At 37.7% G+C, this 26,476-nt stretch overlaps 1 protein-coding gene across 1 annotated transcript in view; it reads left to right on the plus strand.

Moving 5' to 3' along the window:
• GALNT1 (polypeptide N-acetylgalactosaminyltransferase 1) overlaps positions 1-26,476 on the plus strand; it is an 87,583-nt gene that overhangs the window by 16,272 nt on the left and 44,835 nt on the right. The window contains exons 2-3 of the mRNA XM_069853392.1: positions 8,274-8,448; positions 25,982-26,210. Of these exons, the coding sequence (XP_069709493.1) occupies positions 26,072-26,210 (139 nt within the window). The 5' untranslated portion in view covers positions 8,274-8,448; positions 25,982-26,071. The remainder of the gene's footprint in view (positions 1-8,273; positions 8,449-25,981; positions 26,211-26,476) is intronic.

Genomic DNA, 26,476 nt, shown 5'->3' on the forward strand with positions numbered 1-26,476 from the left:
CTGGGTTTGTGCTTGTAGAAAGAAAGGCAGTGCGAAAAGCCGACTGGCTCAGCAATTAGTAAACTAAGCGAAGCAGGAGGTTTCTGGGAAGAAGCCTAAAGACTTGCAGTGTGATTTGGGAAACTGTTTGCTCTATTGCTGCATTGCTGAAGGCTGCATTAAAACAGCAGTGCTTTTTTTTTGGAAAAGCTTATTTGTTGGTTTATTGTTGCAGTTTCCTCATCCTTGTTATGACAGTGTTAATAGCGCTCAGTATTTGGTTTCTGCTTACTGCTTTTACAGAAAGGGACTTTACCTGTTACTGATTTTCAGAAAGAGACAAGAAAGAATTTAGGATTGCTGTTGCTAACTGAATCCATTGTTTTGGAAACTTGATAACGTAATGTTTCCTGTGTTCCTTTGCGGTAAACAAAACTTCCTGAAATAGGGACCATTATCTCACCTGAAGCCAGAAAGAGCCTGCATGTTTCTACTTCGAAGAATGGAAGAATTTTTCTTGTTTAAAGCGATCTTCCTACTCTTGCAAATGAGAAATGATAGTCATTTGTCAGCTCAGCCAAATTTCAGATACTGTTGCAAGCAGCAGAGCTTTGCCTGGAGGCAGATGAAGATATCCGAAACTAGAATTTCTGTGGGAGGGTTAGTATTTGTGTATGAAGACATATGCTCACTCAAGCAGTTTGTTGTTTTAGGGTACATATTCTCCTGTTGACACTGACAGACAGTCTTACTGAAATGCGTTAAATCTGGCAGAAGGCAGCAAACCATTCCCTCTTTACTTCCATTTATTTCCCTTGCCACAACATTTTTGTTTTAAATAGAACATTAATATTTCCAAAGAACTGACTCCCCAGGCCAGACATTTTTTGTCTAGGGGAGGTTCTGCATATTACTGCTGTGCTCTAGGCTAAGTTTTTTTTTTTCTAAAAGTTTACTTCTACGTGCTGTAAATTTACTATTCCCCCAGTTAAAGTCCCCCTAATAAGCAGTGTCTTATTTTGGACTTTAGAGTTATGATGTGCTTGTTCGCATCTTAAACAGCTGTCTTTAGTCTGCCACTAATGGAAATATTAATGTTGTAATATGTGATAATATAGGGCTTTGTAAAAGGTTATGGAAAAGGATGCAATTTTCTCATTTTGATAATTGATTAACAAGTGCTAATTACAACTTCCAAAAGAGTATTTCCCATTTGATTTGTGAGGCTTTTTTATGGTTACATTTGGTTCCTAAGTTATGAAATATATAAGCAGCCTTTTTTGACTCTGTGTATAGCCATAGTTTATTTGGTTTAGAGTAAGGACTCCTAATATTTATATTTCTTTCATAGTGCAAGTACAGAGCTGAATAGTAGACTGTTTCTTATGCCAAAGTGCTGGAAGAAATGATTTCTCAGTGTCTAAACAGACATAATTGGATGTGTAGAGCAGTGGTTTTACTTTGGGGACTCTCTACCACTTAGCACTTTGTTTATTATCTTCACAAGAAAATATTATATCATTGAGATCCTTTGTAAATGTTGAAGCGTTGTGTAAATTTGACATTTGCTTTTACAAATTTGCCAGTTGATTTATTTCAAGAACTGCCTGTTGTGAATGGCAAGTCTTAGGATCTCGCTTAGATACCTCCCCCTCTTGCTTTTCTCACTTTAAGTAATATGCTATAGGGCACAATATAATGGTCTGTGTGATTGCCAAAAAAAGGTAATAATTTGATTGGTAGTAGAACAGTTCTGTAGTTTCCTTCCTCTGTGTATAGGACAGAGTTGTTGTAATTTTATTATCCCACAGCTGCCTGTTGCCACTTGCAAACTGATTTCTTGGCTAATGGAAGACTGAGGTTATGATCTTTCAAGCACCATTAAAGCAGCATATTTGAATGTGCATGATTTTTCATCCCTCTGATCGTCTGAGGTAATGGAAAATATTTGTAGTTAGCTTGCTCTCTGTAGTTCTATTAAAAATTAGTGGAAATAGAGAAACTGGTTGTGACAATAATTCATACATTTTTATTTAAACTCTGTTCTCCTACACCCTCCCCCCATAAGCTTTCCTACTGGTTCGGGGTTGTTTGGGGTTTTTTTTGGGGGGGGTGGTGGTGATGGTGGTCTTGTGGTTGTGTGTTGTGTTTCTTTTTTCAATCAGATCAGAAAATAAGAGGTTACAGTTTATTCAATAGAGTATTACAGCTGAGAATATAGCAGGCAGCTTTCCTGAGGCTCTCTGACTGTTGAAGAAAGCATTGTTCATCATAAGGCATGCAATTTTATTGAACATTTGAGGGGAAGCTGTGATTTGTTTTAATGTAGTTATCTGTTTAACTATTTTGTATTCATAATTAAATAGGATTTCTTTTCCTCAGTAGGTCTGGGAACTTACGCTCTTTTCTGATGAGTCAGGGAAGACCACAAAAGGTTAAACAGAAAACAGCCTTTCTTAGTTGAAGAGATCCTATGTTTGTTTGTGGGAGTTAACATTATGTATACCTTTTCTAGCAAAGAACAGTACTCTGAAAGTGGAAGTTGAGCCCTAAGTGAAGAAATACACTTTGTGTACCTACCTATGCATACTTGCACTCATCTGTGTAGGTGGCGGGGTTAGTGCCATTTGGCATACTGGAGGGAGCTGAATGATTCTGCCTTTTTGCTGCTGCTTGGTTTAAGGCTGTTATCGTATTCTTGGGGTTTCTTTTAAGGAAGATGACTTCTCAAGCTATTATTGTAAGCGATAATTATTTGATGTCTTATGAGGTTCATGTGACTTGTGGGGAAGAGTTGTCAGTGATGTCCAAAGTTAGTGTTTTGTATATAGACTGTTGTCTGTAATGTCAGAGGTGTGCATTTTCTGCTGGTCCCAACTGAGCTCTCACAAGAAGGGGAGAGAAGACAAGGCTGGAGTTTGAAATGTTGTGGAGTGGGATAGGAAGGTGGAGATTCTGAGAGGAAAGTACAGCTTGGTCTTCAGGTTTTCAGTAGCTCATTACAATAGAAATATTACTGAAAAACTAAATTTGCCCACTCTTTATAAACAAGCAAAACAAACAGATAGCTTGTGGTTGACACTGAGTCTCGTTTTCTTGACTTTTGGGTTTCTTCATAGTGAAGGCTTTGTCCACCGAAGGAGCTGTGAGGCGTTTAATGCATTTTGCACTGTGGCTCACATCCTCCATATGAAGTAATGCTGGTTGCTTTGCATACTTGTGAAACAATGAGGATAGTGTTTCCTGGTGGCTGAAGAGAAGGGGTAGAGGGCGTCTGCCAGCTCACTGCAGTCAACACACAACCCTTTGTTGATAGTCCCATTGAAGGCAAGCGTGCCTGGACCATTGGTGCTCCATGCTCATACTTAAGACTGTGTATTAATGCTATCAAAATAAACTGCTTTTGCTGATTACTTTATTAATGGTTTTGCTTCATGATAGTTAAAAAATACTTCGATCATCTTTACGGGCTTGTAGTACTGCTGATGATTAACAAATAATTTGGGAGTTTTGTCTTTCTGGAGGGCAATTGTGAGGTTATGAAAGATGGCTTTTATCTTTTTCAAGTTGTGCAATTCTGTGTAGGTACGGTTTGAATTATGAAAAATATATTTTTTTTACAGTCCAAAAAGATTTGGTAATGATGCTGAATGTGATGGTATAAACTTTAGTGTTGAGAGCAGTAGATGATCGTGTAGTTTTATTTTTTTCTAGTGCTTTCCAGCAGTGTAGGACTCTCAAGCAAAGTGAAAATGAACTTTGTTCTAGTCTTGATTTGGCAGGGGGAGCATTTTACAGTTGACTTCTAAAAATAGTATTTACTTAAAACCCCATATGGATTCAATGATTTTTGTCCCTTTCATACACTACTAGTGCTGGTTTGTTGCTTTGTTCCCCTCGACAACTGGAGTGGGCAGGCTGGGAGCGGAGGGCACTGGTGCATGATTTGCATGGCTGTACCTGCAAGAATCACTGCTTGGTTGGTGATTGACCTGTTGATGAAGGCCAAGAAAAGTAAGGACATACACTTCAGATGTCAGCTTGATTGAAATAATTGTTACCTTAACAATTTTTCTATAAATTTTGTGGCAATAACATGATAACAGTATATACTTTATACCTGTGAGAAATATACTTATGTTTAGGTTTTGCTGATTGTATTCTAATGGATGCCCAGACTAATTGCATGCAGGAGGGAAAAAAAAAAACAACTTCTTTGGATTGTCTCATTAAGAAAGATTTGTTCAAATGATTATTTCCCTTGCTGTTATTCTGTATAAGATGAAGCGATGGAAATTATGGTTTTACCATAGTGGTTTTGTTGTACTATGGGTTGTTTTTTTTTTAGCGTTGGTCACCTCAAGACCAATGGGTTAGAAGATGTGGTTTCCTGTCTTGCAAATCTTTGTTCCCTGGATTTTCCTGTCAGGCTAATAATTTTCTCTCCTTTTCATAATTTCCTGTTCACTCCATTACTCTGAAGTTTCTGACCATATGCAGGGTCATACTGGATTAAGGTGGTAGAAAAATAAGCTGATAAAATGGAGTTGGCTATGTATTTCATGGCAACTGTATGATTGTGTGCATGGTGGGGGTGTCACTGAATAAACAAAGGAATGTATAGACTAGGAAGGTAATGTGTGACTTTATATGGAGTGACTGAATGATCTTATATTTAGGAAGAGGTGAAAGTGGTAAGTGGAATAAAGAATGACAATTAGGAATAAACATTTCTTTGTGCATAAGTAGCTCTGCATGATTACTGCTATTATTAGCGCTGAATGTGTCAGAAGGAAGTTCTCTGAGAAATGGAAGTGCAAATATTCAGGCTGTTCAGTATAGATACTTGAATATGAGACAGTTGTGCTTTGCACTCCACAGACTTTGTGGTCAGCATGTCAGAATGACTGACTAAACTTTGTTTAGGTTTAAATAAAAGCTCAGAGTATTGGATTCTCCTGAAAAGTCAACTTTCGAAAAATCTTTGTGGTTAGATACCACTTACAAAAGCTGAGGCACTCACTGTGCAGTGAGTCTGGTGCATGTGATGACATCTCATGTTGCCGGTGGTAAGGAAATATAAGAAAAAGACAGTACAGATCATTAGTAAGGAAAATCTTAGCCTAGAATTAGTCTCATCTAACTTTCATCCTCTGAAATACTCAGATGTGAGTATTTCATAGAATCATAGAGTCATAGAATGACCAGGTTGGAAGAGACCCACCGGATCATCGAGTCCAACCGTTCCTATCAAACACTAAACCATGCCCCTTAGCACCTCAATTTCTTATCAACGGAAGCTCCAACAATTTCATTTGAAGTTTGTAGGATATTTGTATGCACAGTTTAAAGCAGAAGTAGTCTGCAGTTTAAGTTGTATAGCAGCGCAACATGGTTTGGCACATTTGAAGCTAATGCCTGCTTGTATCCTCAATCTAAATACTCCTAGCTACTGCTGCAGCAGAGGTTTTCTTGTTCTTATTCAGCTACGTATTCTGTTATTGGTGTCCAGGTATCATAACCCACTTGCCTATCTGCGTCTGCAGTGTGGGTAGGTTGTTACTTTTTCCTTGGATGCTTAAGATTGCGTCAAAAAAATGAAAGAGCACAGTGCGCTTTCTTCACCTTGGTTTCTTCAGCCTGTTTCTGGCTAAAATGGGTTTTCTTTTCAGTCAGAGCCATGAGAAAATCACCAGCCAGTTCTGTGTGCATGCTGTGCCTTAAGTTTTGTCTTGACACGATATAATGGAAAATCCAGCTTGACTAGAAACATAACAAAGAGATGTAGTTACAGGTAAGAGAGTCCTCTCACTGAGCATGCAGTTTAGGGAAGCAAATTTGGAAGACTTATTCTGAAGATCAGAAATGCATTGTCAAGCTAGTCTAACTTCCTCTAAAGCCGGAAGCTTGTGGACTGGAGAAAGCCGTGTGATACTCTTACAGAGCAGGCTAAGGAAACGCGGCCTAGATAAAAAAACTATTTTAGGATGTGTGTAAAATCATTAGGTTAACAGGAGCAGAGTTTTATGTTTCACATTCATCAAGGGAACGTGTATTTTATGGGATTTTGTACAGTTGTTTCAACTTACTGGTCTTGTTCATGAACTAGGTAATGGACTGGTATATGGCTACGCAATCTGAAGGGAAGAGGTGTTTGGGAATAAATGCAGATGCACAAAGCTGGGAAGGCAATTCGTAAGAATGTTGAATATTCAAAAGATGGCCTGAAAGAATAGGATGTGATTTAGAAGAATAAGCCAAATGCTTTATATTTAGGTGAAAATAACTTAAATAGTTGTTCCCCATCTTTCCTGCCAACCCTTTCATTACCTTGATATAGGATAAGCCATGGAATATAAAATGAGAGTTAACAATGATGCATTGTTCAGAAAGGTGTGTGTATGTATTGACAGGAATGCACAATAGTATAATCTGGAGGACACGCAGAGTTGAGCCTTCTGCTCTGTTCTATATTGTAAAGTTAAAGTATTGTATCAGTTGTGGCCATTGCACTTCAGGAAAGATGTAGGCACAGTTAATTTGCTTCAGGAGGGTAATGGTAATGACTGGCGATTTAGAAAAGATAGTATGTGCAGAAAGAATGATTGAATTGGCATTTTTGTAACCCAAAGAAAAGATCAAGGGAAGTAAGCTTTTAAGTGTGTGGAAGTTCACCACAGAAAAGCAAACGTCTGCCCTTGCTAGATGTGCCTTGCTTACTAATGGCAACAAGGACCATTCTCTGTCCTACTCTCATTGTTTGCTTTTTGCTTGTGGTTTTTATAAGAGCTATTTCTGTCCAGTGCCTGGACAGCACTGAACAAAGAGCCTGTTGTCTTAGGATCTTTTGAAGAAATATATAAGTCGGTAAAATCACAAAAAGATGGATCTTCATCTAACCAGACAGAAATGTAGTTAAAACTTCTCTGGCAGGTAGAAGAAAACCGACTCCCAGATTTGCCAGCCACTTTGCTAGTGATGGGCTAGTTCCCCCATCTGTAAAAATGGATCATGTTCTTCACCTTTGTAAGGCACTTGAGTTTTACTGAAGAAAAAACCTAATTTAACATAAGCAACTCTGTTTATTTTTGTGTGTGTTACGTGTTACAGTGCAATGTTTAGAGCCTAGTCAGTTGTACCATACAAGTCTGTCTGTCTGACCTTCTTGAAGGCTGTGACTAATTTGCTTTGATAAAGGTGGTTTGGTCTCTTCAGAATTGTCACGATCTTTTATATTTAGCACTTTCAGAAAGGTAACAATCACGATTTGTGTTAGCTGTCCTGCTGGGTGTGTATCAAGTCATCTTGTGAATCCATATTTTTTTATGAAACTTCCCTGGGTTTTTTTTCAGATTTTGTAAAAATTTGTATTATTTCTGGGAGATTCTTAGCAAGTTCTTTTAAAATTCAGACTGTAAACCACTTCTGTGGCTATAAAAATGCTTACTATTCCTAATCTGTTAGTATGCTTTGTCAGTATTTTGGTAATCTGTCCTCAAATGGAGCAAAAAAATTAGGAATTGAGACATTGCCTTTTACTTTGATAAGCAAAAAAAAAAAAAAAGGAAGCTGCCAAGTATTATACTTAACTTCACGTGCCTCAATACTGGTGTAATGATTTGTTTCAGAATAAGCAGTTGACACCCATCTTTTCTATCACTGTCAATCTTAGCTTTACTTAGCATGTATTCCTCAGGTTATTACAGTGTCATCGCTTTTTTTCTCTGTTGTACATAATTTTTCATCTGGACAGGCAACACCTAAAGCTAACTAAAGTACTAATGTTTAACTTGTGGTCGAGAGATGAAAGAATGTAAAAAAAACCTGTGTCTGTAAACTAGAATATGTATGGGAAAACAGTCCAAAGGAATGATTATCTGGGGAACTGCTCACGTGAATGTGTGCTATTGAGGAGGTTGTTTTCTAGCCATATTGGGAACAATTCATAGTTTGTTGTGCTAAGTGTTCATGACTGGATGGATTGTGACATATATAGAACTCAAAAATAGATAACTGCTTATTTGGGAGGACAGGCAGTCCTCCCACTTAAATCATATCATCCGAGAGGCTAAAAAATTTTGATAACTTGTTCCACCTCTCCACTCTACCCTGCATATGTTGTTTTCCTCACAGTCTCAGTTCGCTGCCTCATTTTAGAAGCAGTCTTTTGGCTACTTCTCCCTTGCACAGGATTTTTAAGTCTTAAATGCTGGAAAACTTTCCTCCCTTTCCCGTTCCACCTCAAGCTCTGCAACAGTTGCATGGGGAACTTAATTGAATTTCTCTTGTTCTAGGACAGCCTTAAGACCTTGTGGATGGAAGACCTTTTGTGCTTCTGCGTTCATGTCAGAATGGCCTAGGCCAATCTGTTGCTCTACGATTCCTACCACCAGCGCTCTACTGCAATGTATTGGGATTTTGTCACCAGTGCTAGCAGACCATCCAGATGGCTGTGAACCTGCAGAGGAGGTTAGTACAAAGTGTAGTTCAGGAATTTTGACTCTTTGATCGGATCTATCTACTCTGGATATATTTTAGAGCAAAGGGAGCACTTAGTATGCACATATGTTACTACTTTGTCATTGCATATTCCATATCTTTCTGTTCCTTCACAGTCCTGGTGGACCACTTAATTTGTCTGTAGCTATTAAACAGGTGTCCATAAGAATCCCTTTAGGTATTAGCACAAGTCCAATCTATTTATTATTGAGTTTTCTCTGGGTATTGGAAAGTGGAATAACCAAGTGGGTAAAGGGCCTTATTTTTTACTTCTCTTAAGCTTACTTTTGCGCTCTCAGCGTGATACCACCTTGAAAAGAGCTGGAATTTAGATCAGTTTTCCATCCAGCTGAACTAAGGAAGCCTGGTATTTTCTGTGTTTCTACAGTAAACAAGTTTTCCTTAAAGCATCCTTGTTGGACAAGAGTTGACTTACTAAATTACCGTTGTGTAGTCACTGATTGCCCAGTGAGGTGTTTAGCAACTATGTTCTTGTCAAGCGTTCTCTCTGTGTGTATCCCCCAATTGCTACTGTTTTTTAAGCTTGATTGAAACAAGATGGAGAACAAAAATTTAACAGGACATTCGGGCAAAGATGTGGTAGGACCTTGTTTCCTTTGGCAGAAATTCAGTTGTATTTAGAATGTTAAATGTTGCCCTCCACTTGGTGTCCTCAGTATTGGCATTTTGTGCTTATTTTTTGTCTTTATTGTTCTTGCCTGCAAACCTGTTGGCACCATTTGTAGGATTAGTTTTCACAGACAGTTATGAGAACTCATTGGGGTCAACTTTGAAATTCAGTTTCAGTGGCGTAAAAACAGAAAAACCTGTTTCAGATCTAAGTGGATGCTTTTTCAGATGGATAAAAATCTTTTAGAGCTATCTGGCATGTACTTTTACATTCAGTGCTTAGAAAGTATTGTTTGAACAAGCATCAGTTTAGAAGAGAGGGCAAAATATATCCAAAATTACTATTTAATACCGTTAAATAATAGTAGAGGCTTCTCAGAATTAAAAAAAAAGTAGAGTCTCAAAAAAAAAAAAGCAGAGCAAATTGTTATATTTCTGAATTTACTGATTATGGCCTCTCAAGCTGTAGATCCACTAATGGTTCTTTCACTGTAACCCAGCCACCTCTTCTGTGGTTGTTTACTCTGATGGTGAGTATAATGAGGCAAGAGATGGAAGTGGAAATAAATGCTGTTAAGGGAGATACCTGATTGGTGTTCATTCTTTGGTCTCGGTCTGCTCTGGGAGACTGGTGTGGCTGAAAAGCCACAATTTTCATGTTTATTTTTCAGTTGAATCAGTTCCCTGATTGAGTTTCTTCATTACTGTGTATATTTTTGCTGGCAAAGCAGAAGGCTGCCTTGTTGGAATGAGAGAGAAGACGAAGTAGCAAGTACTTAAGCAGTAGTGTGTTGGTGAATTGTTAACCATGGTCTGACTGTGTGGTGTGGCTTCTCAGGCATGTCTAGTCCCCATTGCTGTAAGGGTACTGGTATCTTCCGAGAAGCTGAAAATATTTCAGAAGGATTGCTGAAAGTAATTCTATAGGAATTGAAGCAAAGAATTTTAAAAGTGGCTTTGAAAGTATCAGATTTAATTTAAATTTAAAAAGTGATTGTATTACTCAAATACTGGGACCCGCAACTAATGCACAGCTGAATTTGCAAAACAGTTCCATCATATTACCTTTTTAAGTGTTGTGTCACCCATTAACCTTTTTTTATGGTGACCTGTTTGTCTCTTTGCTTCTATTCAGGTATGAATTCTGAATTGTAAAAAAGCTTAAGTTGCTACTTTCAACTTTATACCTTCAGAAATGTTGTGTTAAATACATTAGCTGTTTTTCATGGAGTGCCTGACAGCTTCTGAAAAAAATTGGCAAAGTAATAAGCACCTGAGTATTTGAAGAAACTTAAGTAATTTAGTGAAGTTTAATACATATCTGCCATACCTAATGTTATACTGATTTTCCCTGTGCAACTATGCAGAAAATTGTTAGCATCAAGCTTGCAGTTAACTGAAAGAATAAGTGAACTCTTTCAAGAAATAATTTTTCTGCCTTAAATTACATATCATGCTTCAGATTTCTCTGGTCTGCTGTGCAGTTCAACAAATAACAGATTCTAAACTTGTATCTACTTTTTTCAGTTACTGATGCAAGCCTGTATCTTGATATGGCTATTTTATTTAGTTTTGTCAAACCTTTTTCATATTAGGGTGAAAACATATACCAGTTAAACCAGATGGAGAACCTTTTTTTTGAAGTCATTAGTTCTAAGAGTGTAGTCATGAAATTTAACATGTGAGTGGATCTGCTCTATTTCTTCCAGAGAATTAAGAAATAATATCCAGCAATATTGGAAAAGAATTTATTACAGAATGCTGAAAATGTAACATTTACCTATGAAAATGACTGTTTAAATAGAAAACTGATTTTTTTCAGTTTTATTATTCTTTTTTTGTTTTCTAGCATTTTTTCTCACAAAGGAGCTCAAAACATGATAGATTTGTCCTTATTTTTAAAAAATACAGGTTTTTTAAGCTGTTAGCAGAACAGGATTGCTGTTTTCTATAGAGCTCAACTTATTGTTTGCGTATTACTACTTTTGATCCAAATGTGAACTTGAATGTCTTTTTTTATTATTATTTTTCCATGAAGTTGAAAGTTAGGAAGAGTGCTCAGTGCTTCTGTTTAACCTTTGGAAATCCAAACTGGAATTTGTTGCACAAATGTTGTGTTTAAAGTGACTTGATAAGGCTACCCAAAGCTCCTTTAAATTTATATCCACCTGTTTGATGTGGACCTTTTTTTTCCCTGTTACATTTTTTCATCATTAATAATTGTGTAGGTTTTATTATGGTCTGTCCAGAGTGCAGAAGTTTCATTCTGAAAAACTGTAAAACCAAGACATTCTTTGTCACACTTGGCTGGATTTAAATGCAACATGCTCTCAGTCTCAATGTCTGTACTTAAAGAAATAAATTAATCCACTGAAATTTAAAAATAGTTAATTGTTTGGAAGTACTACTCTAGTGAATGTAAAAGGGCTTTAAAGATTTGCTGTAGTATTGCTGATGAGTCTGAGAAGTCTTCAATGTAATCAGCATTTATTGTGTCTGGAAATACTGGCAAATAAAATCTTGGTTTCTAAGTATTTTTTATAAAGCTATCTAATATGTCTGGTTTGGGGTGTGGGGAGACGACATTGCTGTTCACAATGAAATTAGTAGACTGGATTTCTTGTCCTTTTTAGTCTTTGATTATTTTTTTTTTTCCTACATAGTCTCAGCATTCTGCAATTAAGAGTTTTTATTCTGCTGGCTGGCCATGTATTGTCCTTTTTTTGTTTGTCATCAAATTTCTGTGAATTTTTCATGACTATTCAGTTGTGCTTTTTTGTCAACTAGTCTAACTTCTTCATGTATTCACATTTCTAGGAACTGCCAATGTAAAACCAGTTTCAATTATTTATGTTAGGGCTACCATGTGACTTGAGTGGGCTGAACTGAGTTTCTCCTCTTCCACTTAGTGGAAATCGGGCAGCTTCCTTTCTGCTGACTTAGAACGAGCTGAGTGCGTACCCATGGTTGATTACAATTTCTATGCTGAGGTCTGTCATTTGTCTGCTCACAGAAAGGTGTATTTTGTGGCTAGGTGAACACTGTGTGCTTCAGTTTTTATGAATCATTTGCATGATATGAATATCCTATGAATCACCTGTGTGTTTTAGACAGGCGAGGTCTTAACTTCTCCATCTTCTCCTTAATTCTCCTTTTGTTAAGTAGTCCTGATTCCAGCAGCAACAGAAGATCATTTTTTGTTTGTATTGTACTGGCCTAGGAGATGCAGATGTAAGAGCAGTAGGAGGAGGAGAGTGCATCTGCCTGTGTGAAACAATTTATCAGAGCTGCTGGCTGCCTGAGAGTTGATAGTTTGTGTGCTTGAATATCAAAGGGGAAAATGCAGTGAAAAGGAAAAAGAGAGTAAACTTTTGCTGTGAGAATGTCCCTAATGTGAAACTGGCCTTTGCAACTGTTCAAAATAGACAGTAATTATACTTTGGTAAATTCCCATATACAGTCAATCATCACAGATTCTTCAGCATATAAACCTGAAGCTCACCTGAAGTCTGAATTCTAGAGTTTAAGCTCTAGTCCTATGGAAATATCAGCATCAGTTCTGAAGAGCAAGATGCCAAGGGGACAAAAAGTATGCGGGACTGTAGTCCTCAAGAGGAGCTGTTGCTTTATTGGACTGTTTGCAAACTATTATAGCAACTTTTCCCTATCGGTTTCTTCTTTCCTTGTCCAGTCTTGCAAATGATCCCAAGTTCTGAAGGATTTCCAGTACTTCACGTTATTTGTCTGCCTGTTGTGTTTTTTATCGGATAGCTTCCTTGTTGGCCTATCCAAAGTAAAACCCAAAATGCAAACATTGCTTGCATTAGAAATAGTCTTTCTATGGACAAATTTACGGACCTTTGAAGAAAATCTCACGGTTATTCTTTCTATACCATAGTTTGACAATGGCAATAAAGAACTTAAAGCATGATAATCCTCAAGCTTATGTTGTCAGAGATTTCTGGGAAGAAAAACTGTAACAACTCTAAAGCTGGGGGGGGATGAGAAGGAAAGTGAAGAATGAATGTGGAGATTCTTATCCTTGGTGCAATGCTGTGTATGTTAATTAAATAGAAAACAGTTGTTAACAGCAGAAGCTACCTGCTGAGCAGCGAACTTGTGAAAACAGATTTTGCGTGAACGTATGCTTAAGGGCTGTATGGCCTGTCTGTATAAATACAGGCATTTGGTTTCTATGTAGAAACTGGTGAACTACTTCTGGTTAGAATTTTTGTTTCTCCCTAGGCGTGGTAGGGTGTGTGTAGTATTTTAATTTTTTTTTTTAAAACTGTCTGCATCATCACCGTTAAAGGGATGAGAAGTGAAACTTGTTAACAAAAACCTTTTAAATTCTTTACCATTCTTAATTTTACCTGAGATAATATAACCCACCATGTATTAAATAATTGTCATCCTTATTATGTCAAATTGTAATTCCTAATTCTTTATATCTTCATGTTTAGTCATGTGTATTATCCTATTCAGCAGATCTTAACTTGGTAGCTGCCTTTATTTGATATATCGGCAAGTTCTAGGCAGAATTCAATTAGCTTCAATTAACATCCTATGGCCCCAGTGTGTATTGTCAGTTTTTCTTTGCTTGTATTGTTCTCAAAGTTTTTCATCTAGAATATTTAGGTTTTTGAGTATTTTCCACAAATACTAAAGGCAGAAAAAAAGATATTCTTGGAGTGTATTTGACATTTCTTCAAGGTCTCCTTCTGGATTTTTAGTCTGCTATAGAAAATTTTCCAGATTAGAGGTTTCTGCAGTTGTTCACGTAAGGATGGTTGAATCTGTTCACTGCAGAATGGTTTCCAGAAATCTCCTTTAAAATCTTTTTTCTAATTAGCTGACACTGCTTTTCTTTAATTTAAATTCTTGCCCATTAGTGATTCATGCTTAATGATGACTATTTGCCTATGTAATTTTCTGCTGCCTTTAAAAATGTTTGAAGAATTAATGAACAATTTATTCCACTCCAGCTTTTGGCTTTGATACATATCTAAAGAATAATCAGTAGTTTTATGGAGGTTGTATATTTTGGAACATTTGAGACTCAGCTTGCAAGATTTAACGATTTCTTCTAATGTAGGAGCAAGATTTCAAGATTGTCTTGCAAGAAATTTATTCACTTGATTGTTCATAGCCTGCTTAGGTATTTGTCTGTGAAAAATTTGTAACTAGCTTGGTGACAATGAATTCTGACCTTCAAGTAGTCAAAGATTTCTCCTTGAAATCTGTTTCTTTAATACTGATACTCGAGTTGCTAGGTTTCTTCTCTTCTAAATTCTATCGGAATAGCAGAGTACAGAGTAAATTCCAAGCCCCTCTGTGTGTGTCCATTTGTGTTTTCAAGACGAATCTATTTATTTCCTCAAAACCAAGTGCAACCTGATGTTTATAACTGTTGACATGTGCAGACTGAAGAAAGTATGGTCTGCAAAAAAGTCTTGAGTATTTGACACGTCTGAATGAAGACTGATCTGTTGATAAGAATTCTATTCATTTTGGCTCAGTCTCAGCTGGTAGAACTTTGAAAAGAATTTGGAAGTAAATCTGATTTTCTGGACTACGCAGAAACAAAGGAGGATGGAAAATGAGCATTGAGAATATGGAACAGCTTACTGTGTTTTTACTTCCATGTAATCTAATCTAGTGCATATGATTTCTTAAAGAAGATTACTCACAATAGGAAATGTGTTTTTTTTTTTAAGCAGGAATTTTAACTTAAAAAGAAGTACTGTTGGCAAGCCTGTTTTACTGACAGCTCGTCTTACACCTGTCAGATGATTTAAAATAGTCTTTAGAATGTAGGAGTTCTTCACTATTAGAAATTCTTGACTGCTTGCATTGTATTTGGTCTTAGTGAATATACGCCTTGTAAGGCCAAGTGATGCTAGTTTTGGCTAGAAGCCTTCATGTTGTGTTACTCCATGTCACAAGCCTGAGTAGCTAAAATACATGGAGGTGTTTATGGGTTTTTGTTGCTGACAGCAGGTAGTATACTGGTAGCCTAATCTCTACTACTGTGATACTATCCCATTGTAATATAAATTTGGGGTAGTTCAGCTTTTTATTTCTTAAGAGCCTTGGAACTGTCTTTTAGCTCTGATGGGAAGCTACGATTACTTGTTTTTAAAAAAATATTTCTTCTGAATAATGGTAAACTTGCACAGTCTGTAGCTCACATGATAAAATTGTTTGTCTCGAGGTAACGGAAGGTCCTCACCTAGAGCATCTGTGCTGATTTGATCTGGATTTTCCTCTTCCAGTCCTGCAGTGTTGAGATTCGACGACCAGCTAGCACAGCTCTTGAGGGATTTAAGAAAGGTTGGAGTCAGTTTATAGCTCTGGAATGCTGATTGGCAGGAGTGTTACTGTACTGGAAAAGCTAAATGCTGTCTCACCAGCTATGAATCTTCCAAAAAGAAAAGCCAAACAAAATCCCACCTCAGGTCTCTGTGAAGAGTAGCCGAAGGCTCAAATAGATCTTATTGATGCATCTTCAGGCATTAATTATTGTATGTTGGGGATTTATGAGCTTGGTGCATTGCTAGCACTGACATTGAAGTCCTCTCTTGTTGCTGTTAATAACAAAAGCTTTTCAATCTTGAATTGTTCATTGTCCTCATGCTGCCTGTGGTACTTGCTGATGAAAATACTGTCTGTGTTCTTCAGCTGGGTGTTACTCTAAGTCAAGCACGCTCAGTAGCCCTCCCAGAGAGTGTGTGTGAAATAGCTATGGCTTTGAAGAGGAATGTTTGCACTCCATCAACATCTGAGGTATCAATAGCCCAATTTAAGACTGCCGTTGTTTCAGGAAAAGAAATAACTGTCTATCGGCTTATAAATCTCCTTTCCTAAGAGGATTGCCTATTCTGTAGATGTCAGGAGAGGCAATAACTGCTGTTCAATATAAGAAGGAAAAGATCTGAATAGCAGTGGTTTGAACTTACTTGCCAGTGCTGCAGTACCCAGTAACCCAATGCAGATGCAAATATTTACTGCTGCTAGCTTCAAGGTACTCATTACCTATGTATTCATTTTGTTTTGTGTTGTAATTAAATTGAACTAATGATATATTCCTAAAATTTGAAGCAGTACTGTAAGATGAGGTATAGTGTTTTTTGTATAAAATTGGCAGTATTAAGTAATGTATACACATTGCTTACTGGGCATAATAGAAGTATATTTTATATCTCAAAGCACTTGAGAAAATGGAAATATTTGAAGAATCCCTGAATAAGTCTATTTATTTTTAGATAATTTTAATTCAACCTGGAGAGCTGACAGAAAAATGAAATTGTTGCCACAGTCATTTGAAAGCTACTTTAAAATCATGGAACAGGAGTCTAGTGAATCTTAGCTGTTTATATGACAGCAGTAGTCTTTGTACTTTTATGTATTTTTGGTTTCCAAATTTTAGCTATCCTCTTGAGGTCCTGTAATATTTACGGTGATATTCTGCTCTCCCTCCTGGTTCAACTTATTCTTTCTTGTACAGCAAAAATTGTAAAAAAGAATGTAAAACCAAAATCTGTGGATTCATTTGGTTTGAACTTTTAGTATCTGATTAAAATATTGTTCATCTGGTCCTTTGAAACATTGCCAATTGCAGTTTCTTCCTCCAAGCAAGACAGGGTTTTCTTAAACTCGGTCTGAAAAGTATTGGTTATGGGTGAGAAAAGTAGTAACTTACAGAAGCTGTTCAAAGACTTTGATTTGAGGAGTTCTGTAAATAGTCTTTTATTCTCAAAACCAATTTGGCATTAGGGGGATCTATGAGCGTGGACATTTGTTTTTGTTTTTTCTTCTTAAAAAAAAAAAAAACCAACTTGAAACCAACATACCCCCCACCTTCAGCAAACACTGAGCTGATATAGAGGAATTCTGTGACAAAGATCCAACATCTGCATTTGTTTCTGGAAGCAATTAATTTAGGCCTTTCAGTTTGTGTTCAGTATACTTCCATGAATTCCAGGCTGGAAGAGTGGGAGTAAAAAGGACTGCTTAGATCACTGGATCGGTGGTTTTCCATAAATCCACAGATCCACAGGGCTCTGCTTTGAAACATTGTCTTTGCTGAACATGCAGCTCTCACTCTGGCTTTCCCTTGTGAAATAGTGGCACATCATGCAATGCTTTCTGGTTTTATATCTAAGGAAAGTACTTAATTGATGCGTCCAAAAATCTCATTGGCCTTTTGTCCATGACTGGGTGACAGTAGCACCTCACAGTGTCACCTTTATGAGCCGTTTCTTTATTGAAACTCTTCAGCTGTCATCAGAGTTACATACTTCAGAACATACTACTGAATGTATTTCAGTAAGTGTCATCATGATTCTGTTATTCCAGTTGACAAAAACTACCTTATCGCTTGCCTCAAGATGGCCAACCTAGATGTAGCACCAAGACTGCTAAAGAAAATAGTTGCCAGATTATCAAAAGTGAATTCTTGTGAGCCAAAAGTTTTGAGTTTTTTTTGTCTTCACAGTCTTTCTTGTAATAGTCTTGTTTATCCATATTAATTTTTGGATTAATTCTGAACTTCATCACCTTAAACAACAATTTTCTTTGTGGAAGCTATATATAAAATATTTTGCACTAGCTGGCAGCAGTAACTTTGAAGTCAGTTATAGATTGAATTAATTTTACACTGTTCTATTTTATCAAAATTATATTGCTTTTTATTCAGCTTCTGAATTCCTTCCAAGGACTAGTCAATTGGGATCCAAGAACTAGTCAATTGGGAATGAACACTCTTCCCTTTATGAGACCTGAGGGTTCACCAGCCCAGTTGAAGGGCATTTACACCAATGCACACAGCATGGGCAATAAGCAGGAGGAATTCGAAGTTATTGTAGGGCAAGGAGACTACGACGTAGTTGCCATCACAGAAATGTGGTGGGACGACTCGAATAACTGATGTGTAGCTATAGTAGGGTATGAACTCTTCAGGCGGGACAGGAAGGGTAGGAGAGATGATGGGGTAGCCCTCTACGTTAGAGAGTGCTTTGATACCCTCAAGCTCAATTGTAGTGATGACTGGATCGAGTGTCTGTGGGTGAAAATCAGAGGAGCCCACAAGAATGAAGATACTGTGATGGGAGTCTGTTATACACCACCGAGCCAAGAAGAAGAAGCTGACGAGCTCTTCTATAAGCAACTGGGAAAAGTCTCAAAATCGCTAGATCATGTCCTTGTGGGAGACTTTAATCTTCCGCATGTCTGCCTGAAGTACAATACAGCAGAAAGGAAGCAGTCTAGGAGGCTCTTCAAAAAGAAGAGGAATGTCGATGAACTTTGGAAGAAGGGACAGGTGTCTTGGGTGGGCTGCAGTGAGGAAGTGAGATCGTGCAGAGAGAAAAATCAGGAGGGCTAAGGCCCAACTTGAATTCAGATTGGCGAAGTCTGTGAAAGATAACACAGAACCTTTCTATAAATACATTAACAATAAAAGGAGGACCAGGGAGAATATCCTATGGGTCATTTCCAACCTAATGATTCTGTGATCTATTTCCATCTCTGATCATTCAGTCTATTCTAGAAACTTTTGCAATACTTGCATACTGTAAACTGCATTAATTGTTACATTAATGTAAGTTAGTAATACAGTATTACTACATGAAATTAAACATAAATGTCTGGACAACTTGCTGTCTGTCCAAATGTTTTTGCATTTATGCCTTTTTCAAGGCATATGTGTAGTAAATTGCTAGACTTTTCTGCTGTCGTACTTTGAAATTTCCCATGGCAGTTTTTAATCTTAGCTCATTTTATTTCATCTCGAGTTTGATAATTTCCAATTCCTTGTCCCTGTTGCAATTAATTTTCACATATCTCGTCTTTTCTTAAATGGAGGTAAACACTGTTTCTAGTATAATTAACATTTGGGTCATACTAGATGGTTATTAATGTGCAAATGATCATTTTTGTTTGAATAGCGCTGATTAGGAAGAGAATCGGGAAGGGCTGCGTAGTAGTGGGAACTGCTTGGGAGTGTTGACCAGATGATTGCTTGATTTTGAAATTTTTAGGAAACTTAATTAAAATAGTACATGCTGCTTACAAACTCATTTGAGAAGCTGTTAAGCACTCTAATTTGCAAAACAATAAACTGTTTTCAGAAGTTAAATGGTTGTAGTTAAGATGTTTCTGAAATGTGTAGGTGTCAAAATAGCAATGCGTTATTATTGGTTTTCTTGCAGTATCTGAGCAAGCTTGGTTTTGAAAGCATTTCTACTCAATTCAGAAATGTTATTTCCTCACTATGTATCTGTAGAAGTAATTAGAATTAATCATAGAAGTTTAGAGGTTAAGACTACTTGGATAAGTAAATCACTGGAATTGAGGTTCAAGTGCACGCTGAGTTAGTTCCATACAGTTAAACAGTTTGACAAAGTTGCGGATAGATGACATGCCTGTTGTTCCATTTTTGCATTGCTTTTCTATGTGGTGAGCTGGATTTTCATCTCACAAGAGCTTCTACTTTTATAAATATATGCATTCTAATTTATGTGTAGGAAAGCTTTCATGAACTCATAACTTATGCCTTTGTGCATTGAGTTAATCCTTGTTTTATCAAGTTTAGTAAACTACTCTTATGTTTGTTTTATTCTTCCTTATTTCCAAGGCCTACCAGTTTTTATAAGTGTGATAGTTTTTCATAAGGGTCAAATTAAAAAAATTGAGTTATGAATTGAAAATTCACTTTTAAGTGTAGTATTCTTGCACGTAGCAAGGATAGAAATTTATTTTACTGGCCTAAATTTCCTAGGTTTGTCTGTAGTTTTAATGACTTTTTCTCATGCTGCTCAGACCCGTATGATATGTGTTCTCCTCACTTCTTCAGAACTTACTGTTGCTGAATTGTACTGGATAGATGACTTCTGAATACTGTAATCTTTCAAAATTCATCAAGCAAGTGTAGCTTAATGAAGAATACTTCTCTTTGCATCAGCTCCTGAGCTGAAGAGATTACTGGCATCCTTGAGCTCGTGAATATTTTTTTTTTTGCCTGATGAAATTTAACAGTTGCATCTGTTTCTGTGAAGACGACACACCATATACCTGTTTTCCACAGGTGACGGATTGACCCTCTGATTTGAATGTTTTTTTTACATTTGCTTTTAACATTGAAACTAGGTAGTACTTTGCTTATCCTCAAGCTGACTTGTTAACTGATAAGATGGTGGTAATGAGGTTTTTGCTAACAAACAGTAAAAACAATTGAACAGAGCATGGGCCAGTAAAGAAAAAAAAAATACACCATAACAGTAGCAAAAGTAGTTCTGAAACTTGAGTCTAGTGTTGGCATCACTTCTGTTTTCAAATGAACACACATTCCATTAGATAGGCCACATTAATAGCTCAGATATGGAGTTTTAGATGATGCTCAAACTGACAGTTTGCATTTGGTTCATTTTTCAGCAGTTTGCTCAAAAATCCATACATATACCTAATGTGTTACCTAAAGTATATCTGTCTGTTCTCCCTCATTACTAAATAGACTGAGAAGCTAAAAATTCAATTTTGTATTGGCCATCAGTTTTTCCTTAGATGCTGTCAGCTAATCACTCTCCATTTGGTTTAAATTGTTATTAATAGCTTAGAAATAGCAAATGTTGTATCAGGATTTTGATGAGCCCTTACTTTGTGCCAGCTTCTGTTTATTCATATCTGAAAGTCTGGAGAACAAACTTTACATCAGCTTCGTCTGTTTAGGAGCCGCAACCAGCACAGGATCTTCATTATTTGAATAGTGGCAATGAAGCCCTTTGTCAAGTCTGTTACAAAGTTGTTTTGAAGACTCATCGCTAGTATAAGCAAAGATGAAGTTAGTCCAGAAATAGAAGTGGCTGAATGTGTCATAGTGAAAAGAGTGAGCATTCTTTTTCATGTCAACTGTGTTGGTAAAAGAAGTGGTAAACTGAAGCAGTACACTCTATATGAACGGTAATTTTATAGATGACCTTTTTCTATATTGTCAAGTGTATCATGGATTTAAGGGGAGGAATCACTTGACCTTCAACTGTAACAAGGCTTGAATGTAGCTGCTTGTCCTCCTTTCACTCTATCCTTGGTAAGTTACAGCCTCTGTTTCTACTCTTTCCAAGGTGTTTTAGCACTCCTTTTACATCAGTGGTATAAAGGCTTTGTTACATATTACCCACTATTTTGAAGTGAAGAAAAATACCTGTTTTCATAGTAATCTTCAGTTTTATGTCATTATTCAGTAACAAAGGCTGTTACTAAATCTGTGCATTTTCATATTCTTGCTGTAGTTACTGAACTTATAGGTGCAGTTGGCTTTCTTCGCTGTAGGACACCCTGCTGATTCATTTTAGAGCTGCTATTAGACTCCGAAGTTTCTCTGCAAGGCAGCTTCCTAGCCTGTTGACACTCGGCCTGTATGGATAATGAGATTATTCCACGCTGAGTACAGGACTTTGAACTTGCATTTATTGAACCTCTTGAGGTTTTCAACCTAGCCCTTGGATGATGTCCCTTGGGTTGACCACCTAGGGCCATTCCAGGGTACAGTTTCATCTGCATGTTTCACCTCCCGTTTGGTGTCACCAGCAGCCTTGCTGAGTGTGCATTCAGTCCAATCCCTCAGGTTTGCTGTGAGGACACTAACCAATATCAGTCCCAACTCTGACCCTCTGAAGGACACAACTGGTGAATGTCTGTCAGCTGGACTTTGTTCTGCTGGTCAAAACCCGTAAAGCCTGGTTGTCTAGTTAGCGGTCTACTCACTTGGTAGCCCCCTTCTTCAGTTCTGACAAAATACTCTGGGAAAACTTTCACAGTCGCTGTTAAAATCAACTTAAACAACATTCACTGCTCTTCCCTTGCTCACCAAACTAGTCTTTTCCTTAAAGCAAGTTGCCAGGTTGGTCAAATGTGACGTCCTCTTGGTGAATCTGTAATGTCTATACTCAGTTATCCATTTGTTTGTGTGTGTGGGTGCAGGTTCTAGGAAGATTTGTTCCATAATCTTGGTGGATTCTGAACTGAGACTGATTAGCACATGGTTCTCCAGATCTTCCTTTTCCTTCTTGATGACAGCTTTTTTTCCTAGTCCTGAAGCAACTGTCTGGATCACTCTGACCTTTCAGAGATGATAGAGAATGAACCTGCAATAAGATCATTCTGCTCTTTCAGCACTCTTGGATGCCTCCATCTGGTGCCATGTAGATGCACATGTTCAGGTGGCTTAAGAGGACCCTGACTCAGTCTGTCTCTACTGCATTTGAAGTTTCACCCACTAGACTCTGATCTGGGGCAACCAGTAACACAGGAAGCCAAAAAAAAAAAAAAAAAGGCAAGCACCAAGTATCTTAGACTTTTTCCGTGCTGGCTTTTGCCAGGTCTGCTGTTCCACTGAGTAGGGGGTCTGAGTTATTCTCTGCCTTTCTTTCACCAGTATCCTTACAAGTGCCTTTCTTGTTGCTGCTCTTGTTTCTTCTGAACTTGAACTCCAGGGTTCCCCGAGTACCTTCCCCCATGCTCAGGGGATGTTTCTGTATTCCTCCAAACTACCTCTGCTTCCACCTTGTGTGTATTTCACAGAATTCCAAGAGCCTCTCTATGATGCTGCTGCTTGTCTCAGTCACACAGATGCTGTGCCAGAAGCCCTCATTCTTCAGAGAAGGTCCTGTTGTCTCAGTAGCCTGCATTTGACACCAGCCATGCAGCAGATGTTGATAGACCGTGTACACTCTGCCCTTCCACTGAAGCAATTGTGAACAGTATCTAAGACACGTGCCTGCTACATTCTTTCCCCCATGAGCTCTATAGTCACTGCTCATATGCTCAAGTTCACAATTGGTTGTATAATTGATTCATAGATGGATGAATAGCCGAGGGGTGGTTATCTAAAAGCTGAACTCTGGCATGCGCATCAGTCTTTCAAATCATCCCAGTGATATAATGTTCTGGAAATGCACATCTGCAGGTTTCCTTTATTCCCACAAGTCACTGATTTCTTGGATTTGCCCCTCACCCAGCCCCTCACTTGGTAATCTTCATCCCCTCATTCTTTGAGTAGAATGTCTAGCTGTCTCTTCTTCCTTGCATCGTGGGGCTCACCCTTGTGGCACTGCAATGTCTCAGTGAAGACCTTTCTACCTACTGTTCATGCTTGCTCATAGTATACCAGTCTGCCTGGTTTATCCCGTAGCTCCCTCCACTGAAGAACAGCGTATCAGGCAGAGCACCCCTCCTAGGGCTGAGGGCACCACCACCACTCCAGTACCAGAGAGAGGTACCACAGCCCAAACTGTGGATAGCAGAATCCTTTTCCAGAGCTCTATCTGGTGTGGTAAAGGCAGTTGCTTCAGCAGTTTCTGGGCCCTTTTGTTTCACTGCTGTGCTGCCTGAGTTATTCTGGTAAGCAGACAGTGGAAGTGCTGTCATAAAACCAGCAATAAAAATGGTGTGATTCGTGAGAGGGTAAACTGCCCAAGGGAGTAAGAGCTTTTGTGTAAAGGTATGGGGAAGGGCCTTATCGATGGTAACCAGTGTGTGTTGAACTTTTGCATTGCTGTCTCAATAACCACTTCCCTGAGCCCTCAAAGGTTTCAAAGCATTCACAAAGTGTCTCTGACATTTCATTGATCTCTCAAAGGAATTTTCTTGCATTAGAGGCAAGTGCCAGTCCCTGCATTTAAAAACACGTGATATAGTTGGTATTTTTATGGATGGAAAGTCTCGTTTACAGTTCTTCTTCTAGTGTCTTGCCTTAATTTGAGGACTGCGCTCCTGTGTGTTTTACCCTTTTCTTTTGTAGCCTAATATCTCATGAGCCTGAATTTCAAGAAGTCTGATATTGTAAGAATTTATTTATTTTTTTAAAAAAATATGCTATTTTTAATTAGCATTTGTTTTCTTTCAGTACACACGGGGTGGTGTTATGGCTTGATTCTTTGCCAGATCATTTCTATTGTGCCCTAAGTTAGAGCAAAAGAAGAAACCAGTCGTTTGAAGAGTTTTAAGTACAGTTGTACCATGTCAGACAGATTTTTTTTGTGTGTCTTCAGTATTTGTTTCTGTTGGTGGTTGACAGTGTGTATCCAGGGAAGAAAACAGGGGAAACAGTAATGACACTTTCACTCTATTCTCTGAACATTTAGTGACTTGAGAGTCACAGTCAGGGAGTGCCTGATGCAGGGGTGAGGATTTGGTATTTAATAGCTGATGAGTAGGCTTGCAGTACTGACAGTGAGTAGGAAGTTCCCCTGCATAACCACATATAGTGGGGCACATCTTCCTTTTTTTTTTTTTTTTAACTCCTTGCTGCTAAATTCACTTGGTTTCTGTCAACACAAGAAACAAGAGTAACGGGCAACAGTTCTTTCTTTTATCATCTACGTGCAGCTTTTGATTTTATAGACCTGCCACTTGATTTAGGTTACATTTTTTCCAGCCACGAAGAATGCTACTCTCTTCCCTTACCTTGTAATCAAGCTGTTCCTTGTCTTCATCCTTTTGCCCTTCTCACTTGTCCTTTCTAACCATTCTGTATCCTTTTTGAAATGAAAAGTCTGGATGTTCATTCAAGTGCTCAAGATGAGAAAGCAGATACAGTGAAATGGTACAGTGATGGTTTGTTTTCTGTTCTTCTCTTAGTAGTCTGTAGCAAATTATTTTTCTTTCACTGCTGCTGCTTTCCAGGCTGATGGTTTTATAAAGCTTTGTAGTGCTACTCCAAGATCTAGAGTTCAGAACCATCCTTGTGTGTATTAAAGAAGAAAAGAAAAACAAGCAGCAAGAACCCCAACACAAAACAACAGAAAAACCCAAACAAACAACCCTTATGATTTCTTTTTCCTCACCAGTGTTAATTACAGATACGTTTGCAGTTCTTCATTTTATATAGTCAGCCCTATATACCAAAACTATATATATGCAAACTGAGATTATCCCAAATAAAACTTTCTTGGCATTTGATGCATGTCTGTGCAGGAAGCAGAAGGATGTGCACAATTCTGGTCTTGTACAAGTAGAAGGCTGCAGGCTTCCGCGTTACTATGCCATCCAAATCTATTCTGCTTAAGTGTATAGGGATACATGGAGACAGTAATATCTCTACTGCCAATTCGTAATAAGCTGTATTTAGAAGAGAGATGTAATAGTACTTTCAAGAAGAGTGAAAAGGAGAAGGGCAGGAATCAAATTATGACAATGAAATACTAAAGGAAGGGTAATCCTAATGATACAAGTGGTTTTGTGTGGTTTTTTGCATAATCATGGCTTACTATTAAAGTTCTCTTTTGTAATACATTCTTCGCTTTACGCTCAAAGGATGTAAGAGAAACTGTGTGTTTGTCAATTTTAAAATTCTGTTCTGTTTTTGAAGAATAGTATTTTCCATTTAGGAATAGCTGCAGTTCTATTTTTTAACTAGTAAGCTACTGCCACTAGGAAATAATTCAGGAGTACTTTGCACTGAAATACCTCAGCACTGGTGGGGAACCTGTCAGTGAAAAGAAATAAATTTAAGAAGTCGTGTTTTGGTGTAAGTGAACAAACACAAAGCTGTTCTTGACTTTTGTGCTACCTGATTGCCGGTCATGGAAATAAACAGTCTTGCCGGTCATGGAAATAAACAGTCTGCAGAGCACTCTCTTGGTCAGTCATTTTAATGTTTCAGATGATGAATGTTAACATAGCACGATACTGGAGTAATGCTGCTTTAATTGACTTTGTTCCCTTAATCTCATTGGAGTGCAAAGAGCATTCATTTTGATACATACAGCATTTGATAATGAAATTGTAACCTTTCAAATGCAGTTAAATACAGCAGTTAAAATCAGAAATATTAGGTAACTTTTTGTGACTTTTTCTTTTTTCTTTTTTTTTTCAGGTATAGAACGTGGTCTATCAAACTGGATTAAAGAAACCTGTTGATATTTTTATTTATACTTTTTTATTTTTGTATTTGACTTAAAGTGCCATGAAAAAATTTGCATATTGCAAGGTGGTCCTTGCCACCTCTTTGGTTTGGGTCCTTCTGGATATGTTTCTATTGCTGTACTTCAGTGAATGCAACAAATGTGATGAGAAAAAAGAACGAGGCCTGCCTGCTGGAGATGGTAAGTTTTTTGGCCAGAGTAATCTTTAAATTATGCTCATTTAGAATTTGGGTTCCTCTTAAACATTTGATTTTTTTCGTTTGTTTGTTTTTTCCTACAACAATATAGGATTGAGTCAGCATTTAGGTGTTGCAGAATATTCAGTGTTGCTGTCCTGGCTTAGCCCTGGCCTGGCCAATTTCAGCAGCTAAAACTGAGCAGTTGGGCTCTCTGATCCCTCCCTGCCCCACTCTCGGGCAAAGGAAAATGAGATTAAAAAGTCTTGT

The sequence above is a fragment of the Phaenicophaeus curvirostris genome, chromosome 3 (assembly GCF_032191515.1).
Source record: "Phaenicophaeus curvirostris isolate KB17595 chromosome 3, BPBGC_Pcur_1.0, whole genome shotgun sequence".
Classification (NCBI taxonomy): domain Eukaryota; kingdom Metazoa; phylum Chordata; class Aves; order Cuculiformes; family Cuculidae; genus Phaenicophaeus; species Phaenicophaeus curvirostris.